We start from the raw sequence: 21,733 nt of genomic DNA on the forward strand, positions 1-21,733 counted from the left end.
GCCGGCTCCGCGGCGAGCTTCCTACGGGGAAAAAGGCGTGGGGGAGGAAAGGAAAAACAACGGAATGGGAAAGACAAAGGAGCCGGTAAGGAGACATTAAGGAAAGGGAACTCGTCCCTCAGCCAGAGCAGCCATTTTCCGGCCGGGCCCGCGCCCCTCCCGCCCGGCGGGGCGGCGCCGCCGCCATTTCCGCGCGCGGGGGCGGAGCGGGCCATGGCGGCGGCGGCGGGAGCCCTGCCCGCGGCCCGCCTGGAGAGCGTGCGGGCGCTGTCGGGTCTGTTCCGGGAGGCGCAGCCCAGGTAGTGGGGAGCAGGGAGCCGCGGTGCCGCTGCATGTCGGGCGGGACTCGCCTCGGCTGCTGCCAGCGTGGTCCCGCCCCTCGTGGAGTCGGCCGCGGGCCGGAGCAGGGGCTCTCCGCTCCCCCGTCGGGGTGTGAGTGCAGTCCCTTCGGGGAGCTTCTGCACCCCCAGCCTTCTCCTGGGGCTGTGCTTTTGGGGGTGATCTGTCCCTTCGGTCCTGCCCCAGGGGGTCCATGAGAGTGCCCTGTCCTTGTGCCTGGAGCAGGGAGGAAAGGTGTTTGTCTCTTAATCGTGGATGGCATAAAGTATCCTGGGGATGCAGAATGGCTTGGGTTGCAGAAAGGTTAAAGCTCATCCCATCCCAGCCTTGCTGTGGACAAGGACACCTTCCACTATCCCAGGTTGCTCCAAGCCTTATCCAGGCAACCTTGGATGCTGCAGGGATGGGGCAGCCACAGCTTCTCTGGGCACCCTGTGCCAGGACCTCACTGCCTTCTCTGGGAAAGATTCTTCCTAACATCCACTCTAAACCTACTCTGTCCGGCTGAAACCATTGCCCCTTGTTCTGTCACTTCAGGCTGGTGTAAATAACCTCTGTGTTCCTTGTAGGCTCCCTTCAGGAGCATCATTTAGGTCAGCCCAAAGCTGCTCTTCTCCAGGCTGAGCACTCCCAAGTTTCTCAGCTGCTCCATCTGTCTAAACAACTTGGTGCCTTCTCTGGATTCTCTCCAACAGCTCCATGTCCTTCTGATGCTGGGGACCCTCAGGCTCAAGGCAGTTCTGCAGGTGGGGTCTCACCTGGGCAGGGCAGAGAAGCAGAATCCCCCTCCCCTGCTGCCCACGCTGGGGCTCAGCCCAGCACAGGGGGTTCTGGGTTCCAGCACACCTGGCCAGGGCATGGCCAGATCTCACCACCAGCACCTCCAAATCCTTCTCCCAGGGCTGCTCCATCTCCTCATCCCCAGCCTGGATTGATCCCAGGGGTTGTCCTGATCCAGGTGCAGCACCAGCACTTGGTCTTGTTGACCAAGTTGTTGACACTTGGCTGTGTGATTTACTTGAGGCTTCCAGTGCCTTTAGTTGATTTCTTTACGCTTCCTTTACTAAGCTACAAAAACCAGAAAATGGTTTTATTTTGTCCTGGGAGTGTTGTGAGGATAAGTATTTTAAAGGCTTTTTAGCAGGAATGGAGTTGTGCAAGTACCTAAAACTTGTGGAAATACAGAATTGTAAATTTGTGGATTTGTTCCCATCATTCCTGACTAATTCTGTGATTTTTTTGGAGTCCTGGTCTTTTGAACACAGTTTCCTTACTGTTTCTAACTCCACGTTTGCTAGAGTGGTATCTTGTAAGAGTTTCAGTTTTTAACAATCAAACAGGTCTTACAAGGAGTGACAGTAATCTTTCTTTTGGCATGGGTGCAGGAATTCTGACTCTTTGTTTTGACTTAACAAGAAATTGTGCATGTCTTCCTTGTCCAAGAGCTGGGCTGCTGTACCCTTTGCCTCTGCTTCCTTTTGTATTCCTGCAGAACTTGATGTGGAAATGAAGGACAGGTGGCAATAGCAAAATGTGGAGCTGCTGTGGAAACAAAAGTTTGTGTAATATTCACAAAGCTGTTCTGGATGGATTTCAGGGGCTGTTTACTATGCCTTAAATTCATTCATTTCTGCCTGGAATGATTGGCTTGAGCAGTCTGGATCTTCTTTCATAGTGTTTAAGAGACAGATTTGGAGTTCTGTCTCTCAATGATGTAAAAAAATCAACATCTCCTTCCACATTGACACCGAGGACAGACACTTCCTTGTGTACCCTACACTTGCTCCATTGGGACACGCAGGTTTTCATCTTTGTGTTTTACTGAAAATGTCTTAGGTTTTCTTTTACTTTCAAGCTAATTTTAAAAGAAAAATTATCACAGCAGCTCACCATGCTTCTGATCCAGTGTATGACTAAAAGTTCTGTTCTGCTGCATAGCTCTGCCAGGAGAGTGGAGCTTTTCCAGCACAAGAATAACTGTAAGGTGTCCTTTTACCCATTTAGTAACAAAAATGTGCACAAAAGTTCTTCTGGCTTCTTTAATGCCTGTTTTACCAATTTAAATAAGTGAATGTTGTACAGTAGCATGTGTTGCACTGACCACTAGGTTCTGTATTTTGCAGTTGTGTCAGGAAGTTATTGGTTTCCTGGGATAATCCAACAAAAGGCACAGGCTGATATGAAGGAACTACAGTGGGCTGAGTGGTCCCATTTTAATGTCAGAGTTTAAGAACTTGGAACAGCTAATGGTTCTGCTCAATGTAGAAAGCACTCCCTGCCTGGAGACTGTACTCCTTACCAGACTGTAGCTCTTCTGACATTTAGAAAAACTTGTCTCTGGTGCATTTCCCATGGGGATGTGGTAAGTCTGCCACTGAGTCTTCTCTTGGCACATCACGAGGTGGCAGGAGCTACACTGCTTCTTGAGAGTTGAAGGTCCAAGTTCCATGAATATATTTTCTGCAGTCTTGAAACCAAAACCAAATTCCAAACTTTCCTTCTGGTTGTGTAAGCTCCACTGCTTTCTTTAAGACTGAGGGCCAGCTCTGCTTTTGGTCATTGGTTATTTGTGCCACTTTGGTATTTTTCCCTTCAGTATTGCACCACTGTAAACTGTAGCTTCTTCCCCGTTATTCTCAAGTGATGCAGTGGTGGGCTTTTTAATGTTTCAGTGTAGATGGAGGATGTATAAATAAATGTATTGGTCTTGATCAGCTGTGAGGGTGCAGAATAAAATACATACTTCCTGGAGATCTGAAACCTAATGTTGTGGTAATTTAGTGACATTTGTGTACCTTGTCTTTCTTTCTGCACTCTCCCTTCTTTGTGAGTCTCCTCCACACCCTAACAGACCTCAACACTGGAGACACTGTAATGTCAGTAAGATGTAGCCTAGCATAAAAGTGTCACTATTAGAGCAACAAATCTGATAAGGAGCTTAGAAAATGTGAACGCTGAGTAAAGATTAAGAGAGTTTTGTTTAGTCTAGGAAAGAAAACATGGCAGGAGCAGAGGTGGGAAATAATGGCTCCAGTCCTGTCTAAGGGTGTGCTTAGGGACAAGGTGGATTGGCAGTGTTTGGTTAATGTTGACCTTGATGATCTTAAGGATCTTTTCCAGCCTTGCTGATTCTGTGGTTTGATTTATGGACGTGATCACTTACGAAAGATGAGGTAGAATTTCTGATTGTTCAAATATGTAGGTATTTGAGTGATCATCAGAATGCAGGTAACACCTTCTCACCCAATAGTGTTTGACCAAGAGGGATTTTAATTCTCCTTTAGGAAGTTTTCTGTGCGAACATTTTGTTTAATGGTACTTTACATTTCCTCTCATCTCACTTCTGTTTGATCCTGAGTACAGGACAAGTCTATTTAAAGTTCAAGGAGGCTGCATCTGAATTTCCTTTTCCTGACCCTGGTCAGAAGTATTGGACAAGCAGATTTATTGAACTTCCCTGTAGCAGTGCCATAAACACTCTCTGGTGTGGCTTTTCTCCACCAGCACTTGGTATCAGAACTGAGTAAGCAACATTGGTCATGTGCTGCCCTCATCGCTTTTGTGGGCATAAAATCAAGGCAGAGTGTGAACAAATAGCTATAGTTTGGAAATGTTGTTTATCTCTGTGTGACAGATCATCTGCAGATGTTTGTGTCAGTCCTGGGAGGCTGGTGCATCTTCAGGGAGCAGCAGCATCAGCTGTCATCTTGAAATTGTCATATGGATTTCTGCATGTGCTCATGGTTTGGTGGTGCTGTTTGCCTTGGTCCAGGTGCTCCTGGAAGTGGCCTGGTACCTTCTGTGTTGGGTAGCTGTCTGCTGAGGTGGGACAGAGTTGGCTTTTTCCCTTGACTGTGATTCACACACTTCAGGATGGTGCTTGTGCAGCCACCAGCTTTCTCCATGACCTGTGTCCCTCTGAGGAAATCTGCAGCAGGCTGGAGCTTCTGATACCTTATTCTTCTGAAACACCTATTGCTGGACAGCTAAAATGTGTTCATTACCTAAAGCAGCATGCAGTGTCATGTATAAACCTCCCAGCTGTATGTATTAGGGAGAGTTTTTTGTTTCCTTTTCATTAAAATTCCAAAGAGCTGTTGAAAAGTTATGAGGAATACTAAGGCAGCACCACTCTTTACAGCTCCTTTTCTGAAAAGCTGATGGGAGGATTGTGTGATGTTTTTGTTCCTTCTACTTAAAATTTTGACTATGAGTAGTTAAATACTCAGAATAGTTAAAGATTGCTGAAGAAACATCTTCAGGTTTAAAATAAGAAGTGCCAATGTCTTATAGGCTTTTTGGTAGGAGTGCATTTTTATTTTTTCTTCACCACAAATTTATGTATTTCAGAGAAACTGCAGAAGAAAGTGTATTTCGGGATGTCCTGGAAATCCTGACCAGCACCTCAAGTGCCATTGAGCAGAGCTGTAAGGACTCCTGTGGACTGGCAGATCCAGACACCTGCCTGCTGCTTATAGCAGAGTGCTTCAGGTGTCTGAGGAATGCCTGTGTGGAGTGTGCCAAGAATCAACATGTCTTGAGGTACAGTCATGAACCCTTTTAGCCCATACCAAAGTACCACCTTCTGATGTTTCTGTGCTTTTATAAAAGAGATTCTTCCTTTACACTGTTCTGTTGGTTGATTTATTAACTGGCATTTCCTGCTTGATGGAATCACTTGAATTCAAATATGCAAGAAACAAAAATAGCTGGCCTAATTGTAGATCAGTTTGGGGCCCTGCTCAGGAACAGAACTAAGTGTTTGGGTCCACAACACAAGTTGATTACATAAATGACACAAGCCTGTTGGAACCCTGTCTGTAGAACTATCATTTTTTTCTCTTTCTGTAATTTTTTTATAACATAATGAATAAGTAAATGGTCTTAATAATTAATAAGAATTAGTAAGTCTTTTAAGGTTCATTTAAATCTGTCTGGCTTTCCTGGCAAAACACAGCATGTAGAACTGTGCATATTGATCCTGATGCATATATACAGGCAAGTTGAGGTTAAAGGACATTAAATCAATCTGGTTCCTTAAGTTATTTAGCCACTCTATTCTTTGCCTGTGTCTATTGCAACTTGGAAGGGATGCTTGTGATACAACCAGCTGTAGTTAGTGAAAACCTGACAGTCTGGTTGATGTTTTTAAAAAACCCAGCAAAATAGCAACAAATACCCTCCTTGCCTGGATGCCCCATGAGAACCCCAAACCAACCAGCCAACAAAAAAGGTGCCCCAACGTGACACAAATTGGTTATTTCAAAAAATTACTGGGGACTACAGTATTAAAAAATGGCTTCTTGGGACGTGTCAAATTTGATTTATTGAACTAAATGTAGTTTTGACGTGGGACCAAGTGTTACTTTCTGTGCTGGGGCAGAACTCTGTTAATGCCACAGAAATTGCAATGCAAATAATTCTGAGAGTCTACCTATGATTCCTCCTTAGTGGAGAAAGGATAAATGATTACTTGGCCTTTTCTGCTTCTCACTGAGAGTTGTGTATGTTTCCTTTTGAGCTGGCCCTGTTGTTTTTTGGTAGCTGTCACTAATTGCTTTGTTGGCATTGAAAATCCTCCAGGTTTATTAGGAAGTAAGATACATGACTTTTTCTGGATGCTTGACCTCCAGACAAAGCCAAGTTTTAACAGAAATAAAGCTGTTTAAATTATAGGAATAACTTGCTAATGTTTAATGTCTGATAGGAAGAATAGCAAAAAGGGAGGAAAGGGTACTCAGTAAATTGGTAAAATGCAGAATGATGCACTAAACCCCTTTGATCTGCTTGTGATGGTAGTAATGTGGCTGCTGGTAGGGAGGCAGTAATGTAGGAGAAACTATTTTTGTTTCAAAGGTCCTGAAGATGCTAAAGATTTCCTGTTAACTTCAGTGAAAAACCTTCTAAATTTTTTTGTGTGTATTTCATATGAGGTGAATTACTGTGTTTTATTCCCAATTTAATACCAGGAACTTGGGTCTCATCTCCACATCTGTCCATTTGATAAAGTTGCTTCATGGAATAGAAATCAAAGAAGAATTGTTACTGACTGGTAAGTGAATGTATAGCCTGCACTATATTTTTACACATGTGGTATGATGGTCACTTTACTGATTCATTTGTCTTATAAATAGGCTTAATTTTTTCTTGAATTGCAGTTAAGAATTGGCCCTCTCTTAGACTGCTTGAAAAAGTTCTCAGCCGCAAGTCTAGTTTAGCTGTATTTTCACTGAACTGTTCCACATAGATTGCTAAAGGAAAGATATTTGTAAACTGTTTAATATGAAGCAGAATAATTGGGTTTTATAAAAGGAAATGTTCCTGTAGTACCTCCATTCAGAATACATTCTGCTGTTTTACTGTCTTTTTATTTGCTGATACTTAAGATAATTTATCTGATTCAAGGAAGCAAATTTTGGCTGTGACTTCTTAAAAATTATTTTTAATTTTCATTTGGGTACCATGGTGGCTGGCCAGTCAGAATGGTATCTGCCAAGAATTAAGTAATGTTTTGAGTAGTGTTCACATTTCCTCAACAGGTGAATTTTTTCTTTCAAGGCAGTGAAGAGAAAATGTGACCCTGTAGTACTAGTGGTAGTTATTGCTACTGATTTCACTGGATATTAAGGGTTTTCAGCAATTCTCACAATCTGTGTTTCCCTGTGTGTGCATGTGGAGCTTATACATTGGACTCCAGTTGTGACTGTCTGGGGCTGCAGACAGTAGAGCATGTTTGTTTTCTTGTGTGTTTGTCTTATTTCTTTTCACTCCTGTTCCTCATGAGGTTTTTTGCTGGATTCCTGCTTCTGCTTTTCTGCTGTTCTGTGAAAGCAGGTGAAACAGCTTTCATGCAGTTACTTACCCTCAAACCCCTTTATGAAGCTGTGAGGAAGCAGAGAAGTCAGGAGGCTTTTGCTGCTATGTTTGGCTCAAAATGAAGCCCTGTGGGCACATGAAGGTATTGTGCTTAAACCAGGCTCACTCCTGGACCTGTTGCTGGAATCCTGCTGCCAGGGAGGGGTTGGTGATGCCAGCACAGCCCTTTGGTGTGGGAGGAGCTGGACTGTAAGCTCAGTGGGTGGCAAAAAGGGCTTGCTCAGTGACCCTAAAGAGGAGGAACTGATGGCACACAGGAGTGGCTTTCAAGCCATGTTACAGGAAGGACTGGAAAAGGTCATGGAGGGCAAGTGTCCTGCCCCCCCACAGTTGTGAACTGCTTGGCAGACCAGCAAGATAAAAGGAAAAGTGGTGGGTGCCAAAATGTTGCTGCTGTCCAGCCTGTCATTGTCCATGCTGGGGACTTGGAGAGCACTGAGCTCAAAAAGCTGTACTGGGGAAGTGGGCTTGTCACCTTCAGCCCATTCAAAGCATCAGGAGCTGTGGTGTAAGAATGCCACCTGCCAGAGGGGCTGCCCAGCTCCTGCAGGAGAGGGAGCAGGGTGTGCTCACTGCTGGATACAGGCATGGCCTGAGGTCTCCTTTGCCTTGGTGGCTGCTGGCCCGTCCTTGCTGGTCTGCCACATGTGTGTGCTCTTCTGTGCTCATGGGTTTCAAGAAGAAGAGGGAGTGCTGTTGAGCAAAAAGGAAGGAGGGTAAACCCCACTAATTTATCTGCTTCAGGCACTTTTTCCTAGCCAGAGGATGGTGTAAAAAAACTCTGTTTATCAACACTGAATATAAGGGTGGCATTGACAGGACAGTTTTTAACAGGATTTCAGTAGAAGTTGTTTTGTGACTGTTACTCTTCGTAGCCATCCAGTAAATACATCAGAGTTATAACTAAGATTTGCTCTATTGGCCCAGAGTAGGTGGGTCATTTGATGCTGTAAGTAGCATTGATCTCCTTGGGGAACCTCTGTGATGAGCACAGTTTATGTATTCCACTTATGTTAGTACAACAACAAAAAAATTGTAGACAAGAAATGTTGCTAATTCCTTGCTGAGTGATCTGATGAACTTGGTTGTAAGTGGAAATTAATGTTGTGCTTAGAGCACAGGTTCCTTCTGCTGGGTTTACCTCAGAAGTTAACAGTTCAGTTTGGCTGTTAGTTGTACTGAAGTGAATTGCTAAACTGGACTTGCACAGCCCTGTTGAAACAAAAGAGACCCATGAAATTAGTAAATGGTACTGTATGTATTAACTGTAATTCTGTATCATGATTCTCCTCACATTTCATACAGGAAATCAGGTCACAGGGGTAGGGTAACAAGTGTGTTTTGTTCTTGCAGATAATTAGGTGTTGAGTAGTTCAGGTTGTTCATTTGGGTGTGTGTCATTTCCTCCCTCAAATGGCTGCTTGGATTAGATAATCCTTCTTGGTCCCTGTGTATATTCTTAAGGTTTTTAAAATACCTTCATATTGCTTCCATAGCAACAAAGTACAAGGAGGAGGAGGCAAGGCTGTACTGCAGGGTGAACAGCACTAAGTAATGTTTCAGATCACGTTCATGTGAAAAATTCCTAGAATGAATTATTGTAGGCTAAATAAACTTGAAGTTGCAACATTATCGTATTTACAAAGATGAGACTGAAAATTCTTTCTGCAGACTGAAAAATTCATTTAACCTGATCTATGGCAGGTTTACACTCTAATCCATTGGTAGCTGCTAAGGCTAGTAAATGAGTGGTGTGCTAATTTTTTTAAGAAAGTTCAGTGTAGTACAATTTCAAATGGGTAAAACCAGAAATTAAATAAAAGTATGTATTGTTTGACCACTGATGTGACCAGTGTGATGGTTAAGGGGGAGCACATGATCAAAGAAACAAAAAAGGAGGTGTTGTGCAAAGTGATATGACTAAAAACTGTTGCTAATATTTATTCAAATAAATATTCTGTGCTATGAGTAATACTTTAAAAATAGTTGCCCAAGGGTTAGATACATGGTTCATTTGCCTTATCAATTCAGTATATTTACTGAAACAACTCTACTGCATGTTTTAACCATACATCTTACTTTTTCATTTTTCAATGCTTTAAAAAATGAGATAAATTACTCCATGTTTGTAATACTTGTCCCAGCTAGCTGTGGAAAATGTTACTGTTTTGATTACATGATATACCACTAAGGCAGTGGGCCAGAATCCTTGAAGGTGAGTTAGAATGTCTGTCCTGAAATAGCTCTTTGAAACTTCAGGCAGGTTGAAAAATAGTTAATTCATACATACAGCATTCAGAGATTGTTCAATCCCATGTACAAGCCAGATTTCCCTTTAATAAGAGTCTCCTTTTATTTTTTAATACTTGCATTAAAAAAACCCAAACATTTTTAGTAATTTCTTTTATGGTATTGCTAGAGTTACCTGTTTGTCTCCACTCTTCCTCCTTGCTTACTTCCCATGTTAATTTGAGTTGAGCTTCATTTCCTGGTTTTATTTCCCATCATTGCTTACATAGTAATCTGTGATAATCTAAGACATTCTTAAAACTAATCTTTTTTACAGCTAATCTGTTCTGAGCAGTGTGTATTTTGTACTGCCTGGAGAAGGGAGCCTGCTCTGAGGAGCTGAATGAAGAAAAGTGCCAGGCATTTCCCAGGGATAGTGTGCAATGATGCTAAGCAATTGATTAGCAGCTTGTAGCCCTTCTGTGACAGATAATTCACACCTATTTGTAAATGTGCCCCCTGTTCTTACTGCTCCAGCAGGCCTCCCTCTTCCATTGTGTGAGGGATGAAATTTCTCAGTCAAGGAGAAAACAATTTGTGTACTACGCCTCTTGGACAGTATCTAAAGACTGGACTTTGTTCCAGTTAAGTTTGCTTCTTAAAGCTATACATGCTGAAAATCTAGGAAGCAGATGATTGTGAAGGGAGGTAGTTAATGCTTTAGATTCCAGAGCTTGCATATTCCAGGTGGGAAGACAGGCAAGATGATGAATGCTGCCCCCTTTGCCCAGTTCAGAATTAATTTGGATGGGGATTGAAGATGCAGAAGCTGTACCTGCTCATGCAGAAATGCAACATGCAAGGTCTTCTGTGTTTCTTAATTGATTTGAACCACAGTCTTCCAAAAAATAGCTAATAAGATACTCAGTTATTTAAGTCTGAAGGAAAAAAAGGAATTCCCTGCAGGATATAGGTTTAATGGAATTTACCAAGTACCCTCTCCACATCCCTTTTGTTTTAGCTATTTTTTTAATTTGATGAGTCTCTTCATAACAACCTTTTTTTTTCTTTTTCCTGCATGGGTATGAAGACCAAGAACACTTGACAGAGGAGCAGCTGATGAAGCTGCCAGATGAACTTTAACTGAACTTAAAGCAGACCCAGATCTCTTAAGAGCTCAGAAACAATTCAGTATGTTTGGGATTGCAGCAGACATAGGAAATATCCTCGTCAAAAGCCCAAGTAGCAAATCTCCTTCACGTCACAGCATGTGTCTTGGTTTGACTTTATAATGCTTGTATCTCCATTCATCTGTTTAGCCCAGGAATAAGTTTTGCACCTTTCAGACAGGTTCTGAGAGCAAAGGGGGAGAGAAGAAGCAGAGTTTGTTTTCAGGGACTGCACTCACTGCTCCACATCCTGCTGCTGGACTGTGCTGTCTGCAGATGGACAGACAGCAGGACAGGGCTCTCCTTGGCTTTTAGTTAGTTTTTAGCCAGCTGAGGCAGAGAAGTTCCCTGGACTGTGGTTTTTCTTTTCCTTGGACCTGTTCAAAGCTGCTCTGCCCTGAGCACCAGCAGAGCAGTGGCAGCTCCACCTGTGGCCACCGGGCCGGGCTGGGCCGTGGCATTTCCAGCCCTGAGGGGCTGATCAGAGCCTGAGAGAGCTGAGCCACAGCCCACCCAGGGACTGGCTGGGTTTGGCATCTCTCTGGAGCAGCAAGAGCTTTTATTGTTTAATATTGTTCATTTTTTTTTTGTGCTGGTGAATGCTTTGCCTGTTAAATAAACGGGTTTTCTCCACTTTTCTACAAGGAAATCTTTTCCTGAACTTGTTGGGGAGGGACTGCTTGAATCTGCTTTCTAGAGGAGTCCCTTTGGAGGTTTTCTCCCAAATTTGCCCTAAACCAGGCCAGTTTGGTTGTAGGGTTAGGTTTTTTGGGTTTTTTTTTTCCTTTTTCTTATGGCAAATTTTAAGTTTTCCATTGGAATGCAGCTGACCTTTGGGAATGTACATTGAGGTTTGTCGAGATGATGGATCTTTAGATTCCAGAATGTGAGAGCTGGATTTAGGATCCCTCTCCCAAGTCTGTAAAAGCCCCAAACGATAGCCTTTTGTATCCTTGGTAAGTTGAAGCAAAGATATGCCTGTTTTGCAGCAAGCTCATGTTCTATAGGCAGTGTCTCATCTGATCCTTTCATTGATTCCCACCCCAGCTTGGATGGAAGGAGCTTTAATGTTTTTGTTTGTAAACAGGTCTTCTCAAACCTTTCACCACTTCCAAATACTGCTGATTTTGAATTCCAATATAATTGCTTAAAAATTATTTATCTGCCAAAATGTGTTTTTGTCCTCTTGGGTGAAAAGGTACTGAATGCCTTGTAGCTGCCCTGCATGAGACAACTTGTGCAAGTTCTCTGTATGAGGGGATTGTGCTCTCTGAGCAGAGCTGGGCTCTCAGCTGCAGAGCTTGCCTGAGAGGTGCTCCAAGCATCCTACCAGTATTCCTCACGTCCAGGCTGCTGGCACAGGTATTGTTATTGCTCTGCTGTGCTGATGCCAGGCCTCCGTAGTTCTGAGGGGTTTAAACCACCCAGGGAAAGCTGGATAAAAATGTGTTAACATGGGAATCATGGAATGATTGGGGTTGAAAAGACCTCCAAGATCACCATGTCCAGCCTGTGACTGATCCCCACCTTGTCACCCAGACCAGAGCACTGAATTTCATATCCATTCATTCCTTGGACACCTCCAGGGATAGGGACTCCACCAACTCCCTGACAATGCCTGACCATATTTTCCATGAGGAAGTTCCTCCTGCTGCCCAACCTGACTCTCTGCTGGCAGAGCTTGAGGCCATTTCCTTTCATCCTGTCCTTGTTCCCTGGGAGCAGAGCCTGACCCTCCCTGGCTGCCCCCTCCTGTCTGGGAGTTGTGGAGAGCCAGAAGTTCCCCCCTAAGCCTCCTTTTCTGCAGGCTGAGCTTCCCCAGCTCCCTGAACTGCTTCTCATCAGACTTGTGCTCCAGACCCTTCCCCAGCTCCATTCCCTTCCCTGGACATGCTCCCAGCTTTTCAGTGTCTTTTTTTTTTAGGTAAAGGCCCAGAACTGGGCACAGCATTGGAGGTGCCTCAGCAGTGCCAGCACAGGGGACAGTCACTGCCCTGCTCCTGCTGCCACACCATTGCTGGTACAGAATGTTTTTGGTACAGAGTGTTTGGAGCCTGTGTTTATGTCATAGGCACTGCTAAAGACTTCCTCTTAACTTTGATGAAAAGCCTTTTAATTTTTTTTCATATATTTCATATCAAGTGAATTATTGTGTTTTGTTCCCAATGTAATAATTGGAACTTGGGGATATCAGCCAAAAGCTGTGTCCAGGTGTGCTGCCTGTTAGAGCAAGGTTTGGGCTGTTCTCTGCTCATCATTCTACAAAGTCCAGAAATTTGGTTAAAATGTATTGGATTGTAGCTTGAATCTGTGAATAGGAACTTGACCTTGCTTGCAGTTTTCTGCAGTGTGTTCAGGTGTAGTTAACCAGCTACAGATACTCTCTTCAGAACAGAACTTACAGCATGCCTTTAAAAGCAGTGATGAAAGATGACTCTATGTAAATTTATTAATACTGCACTTATTATAGTAACCTGAGCATTTTCTGGTAGGAAGTTCAGCAGCATGAATATCATATGTCTAACACCTGTTCATGCTTCCTTTTGTGAGGGAGGATGTGTGGGAAAATATGTGATATTTTAAACATTTTTCAAGTACTACAAATGCCATGTTCTTATAAGGGAGCTATAAAAAATGTTCCTTCCTTTGAGCTTTTTTTATTCTCCCCCCCCCTTTTTTTCCCTTTTCCTCTCTCTCCATTTTCCCTCTCTCCCTTTTTCTCTATTTTTCTCTCCTCTTTTTTCTCTTTTTTCTCTCCTTTTTTCCTCTTTCCTCCTTTTTTTCCTCTCTCCTCCTTTTTTCTCTCTCCTATTTTTATCCTCCTTTTTTCCTCTCTCCTCCTTTTTTCTCTCTTCAGCCACCTTTTTTTTTCTTCTCTCCTCTGTTCACCAGGACCATTAATGTACCATGGATCCATCCTCAGTCAGTGTTGTTGAACTGCTCCAGCTGTTCTGGTCCTGATTGGTTCTCATGCATGTTTTTCCTTCAGTTAATGAAAACCCAGTTGTTCTTGAGCCATGGGTGCTTTATGGGTTGCTCATGGTCTGGGAAGAAAGTGCCTTGGGAAGTGTTTTGTGATCCATTAGTGTGGAGAAGCACTCTGCAGATGAGATATCAATGAGTAACCTTTGAATTCAGAACTCTGTATAAATAAAAATATCACTCCTTCATAGACACTAACAATAAATTTTAAAAAGCATAGGGGTGTGCACGTGCTTCAGAAATGACACGTAAGGGACCTAGGCCTATCTGTAGTTTCCAGAGATTGTTTCTTGCAAAAGCCAAATGGGATGGAAGCATTTCATCTTTGATGAAGTAAGAAGACAAAAGCTCCCCTGAGATCTACAGGAAAACATCACAAGACTGAGCAGAGAAGGATACTTCGTTTTTTTGTAAGCTTTTGAAGGTGAAGACATGCTGGGTTTCAAAAGCCACTAAATATGAGCTGTAGGTGCTTATGTAGGACTAGAAAATCACGTTGACATTTTCTCAGGAGAGATTGCTGAGAGTAAATGGCAAGAGGAAATAAATTTCTGGCTGCTAAATTGGATACTTTCTCAGTTCTAAAAAGTTGTTAATTCAAAGTACTTTTCAAAGGTTTACAGAAGAGGAGATATTTAATCAAATGTTTTTGTTTTTCTGAAGAAGAACATGAGTAAAACAGGGTTAAATTGTTATGTTTGCAAAAGTATTCCTGAAAACAAAAATGAGTGAATTCCAGTGAAGTGATTTCTACATTTTCAGGAGGGTGTAGAGGAAACAAAACTTTCAGTTCTGTCCTCACTTAGTGAAAAAAAAACAAAAAAAACCAAAACAAAACAGGAGATGTTTCTTTGCGCTGACCTTTTCCACTACTGCACTCAAGGATTGGCAGTTTGGAATTACAGTGGAAAATCAAGACTGGCTAATTTTGAAGGTACAGAAGAGCAAGGGAAGGAAATTCTTTCAGACCTGCCAAAGCACACGGAGTTGCCTTTCCTGTATTCCTTCTCAAATGGGCAGCCATGTGTCCTTAACTGTTTACTGTTTCATGTCAATATTTATTTATCTCTTTATTTTCTTCCCCTAGAAGAAAAGGGGACGAAGCATTCCCCTAAGGCTATGGTCCCCTTAAAAAGATTATTTTGACAGTAGGAGAAAGAGCTAAAAGTAAATACTTGGACTTTTGGAAATGAATTGGAGTGGTACCTTTGCAGAACCAGTGAAGAGAAGAATCTGGGCATTTAAGGCTTGGTTAGTTTGAAAATCTGAGCATTAGAGGCTTATGTACTGGCATCACAGTCTAACTAGCTTTCATCTATTCTTGAAATTATTTGAAATGTCTGGTCAATCAGCAAAATATTTAAAATCAGCAGGAAAGAGGAACAGAGTGGTCAGGTATGGAACCTAAATGTTCTTAAATGAATAGCCAATACTGGCCAAAAGAGTCAGCTCTCATCTCTTTTGCTTCCCTTTTATCTCTTGTCCAGTATTTTTCATTCTTCTGTTTTATTCTTTTAAAAAACTGCATTTTGCTTTTGCTTCTTTTTGTGGTTCTTTAATCATGTTGCACTGAATGGTTCAATTTACAAATTACTGCTAACGCTTTCTATATAAAAAATAAATATTTTAAAACTTGCTTACAAAGTGTGGTGGAACAGAGGTAGTAACTTTTTGCTAGACAGACGTCATGGCAGAGCTCACCCAGTGCGTTGGGGGAAACCATTGTCAAGTTTTGTTGTCTATAAAAGAGGTCTGTAAATGTCTGAGCAAGTGTCTTCACACAGGTTTGTTTACAGGGATTTGGAGAAGGTGTAATTTCTGAATTGTGTCCTGGAGACTCTCACACACAATAGCTACTAAATTTAAACCAACAGGATTAAGGAAGGAAAGTCAATCTTCCCTGTCTTCCCACGTCAGTGCCCCAAATATTTATGTATGAAGGAGGAGTCGCACTGTTTTGTTGGAGGTCTTGGGGGTGTTTGTGAACAAACAGAGTAAATTATTGTGCTGCAGATTCTTTTGTGCTAGTCATATTACTTTCTGATTTACATGGAATGAGTGAGTGGTTATCAAGTTTGCATCATTTTAGCTGTCATACAGTCATCATGAACTGTTGATAGGTGACAATTCTCAATTTAGGTTCACATTAGCTTTTCTTCTGAGGGAGAGAAGGAGGGAGAAAGCAGGTCCTGAGTCTACCCACAGTCCATGGGATTAATTCCCAAAAAACAGCATGAAAGAACCTGCCTCAGTTGCATTGAAGAAAATAGAATTTTAAAATCTGCACTACCATTTATTTTTGTATTTGGGGTTTCCTTTTGCTTACAGCTAGCATAATTAAGACTACAAACAGCTTGAATAATCCAGCTGCTAACTTAAACAGACTTTTTTTAGACATGGGAATAAAGGACAGCCCTGACCTTAAGAGTTACCAGTTTCAGTGTGTGATCTTTGATTTGTCTGTTAGGATTTTTGTATGGGGGACTGGTGCCAGTACTTTGCTGCCACTGTTAAAGTAAAAACTATAATTACATTGTCAAAATAATATTTATAGTATTTTCGGGGAATAATTGTGGGAGTGTGATGAATATATTATACTCATCAAACTTTTATGTAAACATAAGCATGAGTTTTTTATTTGAGTTATTGGTGTTGTTTTTGGCCCTTGTGTTTTTCCAATCTGTAAAAATAATATTGGGATTTTCATGGTCTCTAGCATTTGCAGAGTGTGTACCATAACAATCAGTTGATATGCTATCTGGTAGAAGTAAACTGCTAGTTGCACTTGTATTGGGATTTTGGTTTCATGTTTCCATAGCTTAAGAAAATCCTCTGTTTTTTGAGTTTTGCTATCCCCTAATTACTATAGCTCAGAGGATTTTGCTGCTTTACCAAACAGGAAAGTTTTAAGTAATTGGTGTGTTCTTTTGTACAGTTTGGGGTTTTTTGTTGTTGTTGTTCTTCCTTTATGTTTACCTCTTTTTTTTTCTTTTTTTAAATTAGTCTGAGTTCCTCTTAAAAGTGAGTGTGAACATCTCCCAGAAATATATATGGTGAGAAGCAGTTGTGAGGTTTTCTAGCAACAGGCAGTTGTCCTTTGGCTGGCTGAAGGTACAGGCAGAATGTGCTGCTGGTCACTGGCAAGTTACCAGTGGCACAGATGCTCCAGTGCTGCCCTATATGCAAGTTTTAACTGAACAATTGTTGTCTCTGCTGTGTTTTGGTGAATATTGCCCCAGATTTTTAATTAACTGGCTTAGAACAGTTCACCTGCAGCAGGGATTCCAGCTGTGTGACTTCATGTTCCCAAATCATGTCAACCTGATGCAACCTCCTGTGGACAAGAACGTTCTCTTGGTTCTTGTAGTTTGGTCCAAAACTCATTGAAGGCTGTGGAAAGACTCTGGTTTAGGTGGGTCTTGGTTCAGGTCATTGTTCCAAGACTTTGTGCTTTGGCCTTTTTGCAGGAACTCCAAGATAGGGAACCAACCTTCACACCACTTCCAGCTGTCTGTGAAAGAAAAAGAGCCAAACCAGGACCAAAACCACTCAGACTGATGAGTTGTCCTGAGTTGGCAAATACAGAATTCTCTTTAGCTCTTGTGCATGTAGTACTGACCCTGCCTGCAGTGGTTAACTCTTGCCCCATCCACTGGGAGTTCCCACACTTGGATCTTGCACAGTGCCTACAGGCACAGCTCCCTGTGCCCTGCAGGTCTGGGGTGTTTGTGTACATTTGTGCCATACAGCAGGAACTGGGATTTTGAGTAAATGCCAGGGTTACCAGTGTTTACAACCTGACACGTCTCTGTAATGCTGGCTCTGACTTCTGGTATTAATATGGGAACTTGATGCATGCCTTAATTTCTTTTTTCACTTTTTAACATTTGGAGTAGAGTGGGGTTTGAGAGAGTTTAGATCCACTGAAGAAGGGCATTGTAGGATCCATTGTAGGACCAGGGACTCTACCTAAATGCAGCACTTTATTATCTTAATGGCAAAAAAAAAAAAGGAAGAGGGACTTCCAACTTCCAGCAGGGTTCAGATCCTCATTGCTACAGGCAACTGTAGTTGTAGGCTCTTGTGTCCACATATAGTATGTTCCAATTTGCTGTGTTTGTCCCTATTAGTCCCAGGGAAGGCTCTCATCTCATTTTAAAACCTTTTCCTAACTCTGGTTTGAATGCAGTGATTCGTGGTAGTGGGTTTTTTCCTACTGTGGACTTGATTCTCTCCCTGGGTCTTGCTGCTTCTGCAGTAGAGGTCTGATTTAGAATCACAGAATGGCCTGGGTTGGAAGGGACATTAAAGATCATCTTGTCCACACCCCCTCCCGTGGTTCCACTATCCCAGGTTGCTCCAAGCCCTATCCAACCTGGCCTTGGACACTTCCAGGGCTGAGGCAGCCATAGCTTCTCTGGGCAGCTTGTGCCAGGCCTCACCACCTTCACAGGGGAGAATTCCCCTTATGGCAGTGGGAAGCCATTCCCTCTGGTCCTGTCAGTCCAGGCCTGTGTAAGTTGTCTTTCTCTGTTTAAGCTGTGCTGAACTGAATTATTTTATTGTCTGTGTATATGTGAGTATAAAAATATTTTATTGCAGCAACTTGTGGAGGCACAATTTGAACTACAGACCAGGTCCTGCCTAATGAGGTTTGCCTGTCAGGTACTGATGACGTGGTTGGCATTGTAAACAGACTTTGAAATAGTGATTTAAAAGCTGGTGCTTTCCAGCAGTTTGATACTTGTACTGATGGTCAGAACTGTCCTTCTTATGGTACTCATGGAAAGATGTTTGGATTGCTGTCCTGGGAGGCAGAGGCAGTGACTGTCTGAGTGTCAGTGTAAATAATTTTGTTTCTTCTAGGGGAGAGAGTAACCTGAGGAAATATCTCTAAATCAGAACAATTTGTAGGTCAATGGGCTGCCCTGGTCTGATTGCTGGTACAGCTTTTAGACAGTGTGTAGAGCTAGTTTGTTTTTTTCCTGCTCCTGCAATTTGGAGGCTTTCTAGTATAGCCTGCCAAGATGTTGCTGATTTATGCCACATGCATAGTGGTTTTATAATGTGGACTGATATCCACTTGGAGCACAAAGGAAATAGGAGTTTGCTGATGTCTATTTAATTAGAATGGTTTCTGGTTACTTTGGTTGAGGCTTGAAATGAATGGTAATGCCTATATTTCTGTGGATCTCTAAATACAGTGTTCTGTAAGTCCTTTCCTTCCTTCCTTGCTCTTTAGTGTCCCCTACCCAACCCCAGCAAATAATGTCAGCAAGATTCATAATGAGGCAGGTTTCTGTTCTCCACAAATACATGTGAATCAAACCTTGCAGAAACGTCCCTAGGTTTAAGATGGTCACAATGTTTTTTGCAGGGACATTAGGATCTCAAGATAAAAGTGGGAAGAATGGGGCAAACAAACCTTTTAATTGCAGAGAGCTTCCTAAAGACAGAGCATCATAAATTTAATGCAGGGAGAAGAAGCTTTTTTCGCATGTGCTGAGAGGAAGTATCCCTTTTAAAGTCTCCCACAGTGGTCCCAAGGTTTTTCCTCCAGGGAGAGTGAAGATGGAAAGAAGATGGAAAGAAGCTAGAGGAAGATCGGGGCAGAGGAAACAATGGGAGGCGTCTGTTGCCTGTTGGGATAAAAATCCAGGTGGTTATAAGTATGTAGGAGTTACCCATGTCATTCTCTCAGCCATTTGATTATCACTGCCATGGCACAACTTCCATACTCTCCAGTTACAGGAGCATTGTTCTGGTGGAAAAGAGGGAGTTGTCTAACCTTGGCTTCCCAGACACAAAGCTACAAAACTTTTATTTCCCATCCTGTAGCACCCTTTTTTTGCTAGCAGCTTTGGGCTTGGAGAGAAATGTGTCTCTCCCTTTTTGTGAAGAAGTTGAGGGAATACTGCCAAGTTACATGATGTGTAGAGACATCAAGAAGGTTTGTGAGACACATGGAGCTCTTTCCTTTTCCTCCATCCTCTGGGCATACACCACGTGTGGTACAAAAGGGACCATAATGTGGCAATGAGAACAGGCAAGCTGCCTTTACAGGTATTAAAGTAAATGATAATGCCCAAAAAGGTTAATGCTAAAACAGTTGCTGTACATGAATGTGGACATGCAAGTAAAAATACTAAGTGTAAGTTTGCTAGTAATTCTGTATTCCAAAAGGACTGTGGTCCATTTATTAGCCAGGTACAGAATATAAATGGTACCAGTAAGTGGGGGGAAGTCTGATACTCTCTGCACAGACTTAGAGAAGAAGACCATTCAGCTCTTTGAGGGCAAATATAAGCACTTCAGTGGAAAATCTGGGTTAAATGAAACAACATACACTGTATGCTGTCAAAAGTAAGTGGAGAAATTTGTTCATAACCTTGGTTAGTACTTTATGTGTTAATAATTTTTTCTTCTTTTTTTTTTCAGACCTGTGCAAAGTATCATGTAGGAGGAGTGTGTCTCTCAGTCAGACACCACTAATAGTGCATAGTGGGTGGCCAGTCCTTCTTATTTTTCTTGGTTTCCTGGTATGGTTTAAGCCTGGTTTGAGACTCCCCAGTACTTCAGACTTGCTGATTTCACTGCTGCAGGACCTTTAAAGAGACATTGCATTAGATTTAGGCTCAGCTTTTCAGCTAATTCAGGAAGAAGATTTTACATCCTAAAGCATGCAGAAATATAATAAAGATAGTTCTCAGGTCTGCAAGGACTTAAAAGTGTTTCTGCAAGGACTTAAAAGTGTTTCTGCAAGGACTTAAAAGTGTTTCACTTCATGTCAGAGAGCCATCTCAGGCTTGTGCTTTTGCTACTTGTGGGGATGTAACAAGAGTCCCATTTCATATGCCTTTAGATTTTAATAGATAATTTGTTAAAGGAATGAGCACATTTATGTTTACTTTTTAAACTGAAATGATGCAATTAAAATTACAGGAGATAGAGAAAATTGTTCTAGTGCTGTATTTAATAAGCCTTGTTAGTGCTTGTGAATCAGAGTTGGTTTGAACCTGATCTCAAGAGGTCTGTCAAACTGACTCTTAGTAAATGCACACTTTATATTTTAATCTCTCATTATGAGACCTGTTGGAACTTAATTTGCATCAGAGGCTAATTTGATGTGTGGTCTGATGGTTTCTTCCAGCTCCCTTCTAATTTATTTGTAACTCCATGTTTTTAATAGCATGGCAAGAATTTTACTTGTCTTTAAATCAAATTCTCCTTTTAAGTCAGAACAAAGTGTTGATGTTTTGCCTAGACATTTATCTTCCAAGAACACAAGGGTTGTCCAATCAATGCATATAATGTTTTTTTTAAAATTAGAGTTGGCACTTCTAAAGGGAAAGAAAAAAAAAAAGAGTCCAACTTGGTTTCCGAGGTAGAGGAGATGTTGGGGAGGGTGAGCAGAAACTTAATAAAGACAACATTCTTGGTGTTCCACAGATGGTAAAAATGGGTTACTAGTCTGCACTGCAGCAAGTGCAGTAACACCAAGGTGGAAATATAAAAGGTAGCTAGACAATAATTTCATTTACAGCAATAAAATACTAAGTACTATTTTAATAACATTAAATGACAGAGCCCATATATGTATTGTACATTCAATTTCAGTAGTCTAGACAGACTGTTTTCCAAGGAAAATACATTTTCATCAGTATTTGTGGTATGATTCATGGTGGTGAAGAGGCAAATAACTCTTTATGACTGGAAGTTGCTTTAACTTGCAGCCACAAGGAAACAAGTCAATGACCGGATGGTAGTGGTGGAAACTCACATTTTATAGTAATAGAGGTCTACACCTTATGCTGAGTTGGAGGTTTTATTTTTCCGGGACAGGCAGTTTGTCACAAAGCATTCTGCCTTTATGTACAAACAGCCAGGGCTGCTCTGCAGGACGGCTCAAAGCCCACAGTTCAGATTTGCAGAGCTCACAGCCCACTCTGAAAGTGTGCAGGCTCTTGGGAGCCTGGGATGTGGTCCCAGGATTTACCAGGCTTTGTGTCTGCCCCAGTGCAGAGGGGGCACTCCAGCTCTATTTTTCCTGTGTTGTTACTGGTTGGAGCATTAAGAGAGATGCAAGTTTGTAAGTCTTATGTTTGCAGTCTGACAAACAGTGTTGTACAGTTTTGTAT

At 42.1% G+C, this 21,733-nt stretch overlaps 1 protein-coding gene across 1 annotated transcript in view; it reads left to right on the forward strand.

The window, feature by feature from the left end:
• Positions 1-213: 213 nt before the first annotated feature.
• ATXN10 (ataxin 10) overlaps positions 214-21,733 on the forward strand; it is an 89,131-nt gene continuing 67,611 nt past the window's right edge. The window contains exons 1-3 of the mRNA XM_039708249.1: positions 214-299; positions 4,690-4,881; positions 6,309-6,391. Coding sequence (XP_039564183.1) covers positions 214-299; positions 4,690-4,881; positions 6,309-6,391 — 361 coding nt within the window. The remainder of the gene's footprint in view (positions 300-4,689; positions 4,882-6,308; positions 6,392-21,733) is intronic.

The sequence above is a fragment of the Passer montanus genome, unplaced genomic scaffold (genome assembly GCF_014805655.1).
Source record: "Passer montanus isolate IOZ18808 unplaced genomic scaffold, ASM1480565v1 scaffold20, whole genome shotgun sequence".
Taxonomy (NCBI): domain Eukaryota; kingdom Metazoa; phylum Chordata; class Aves; order Passeriformes; family Passeridae; genus Passer; species Passer montanus.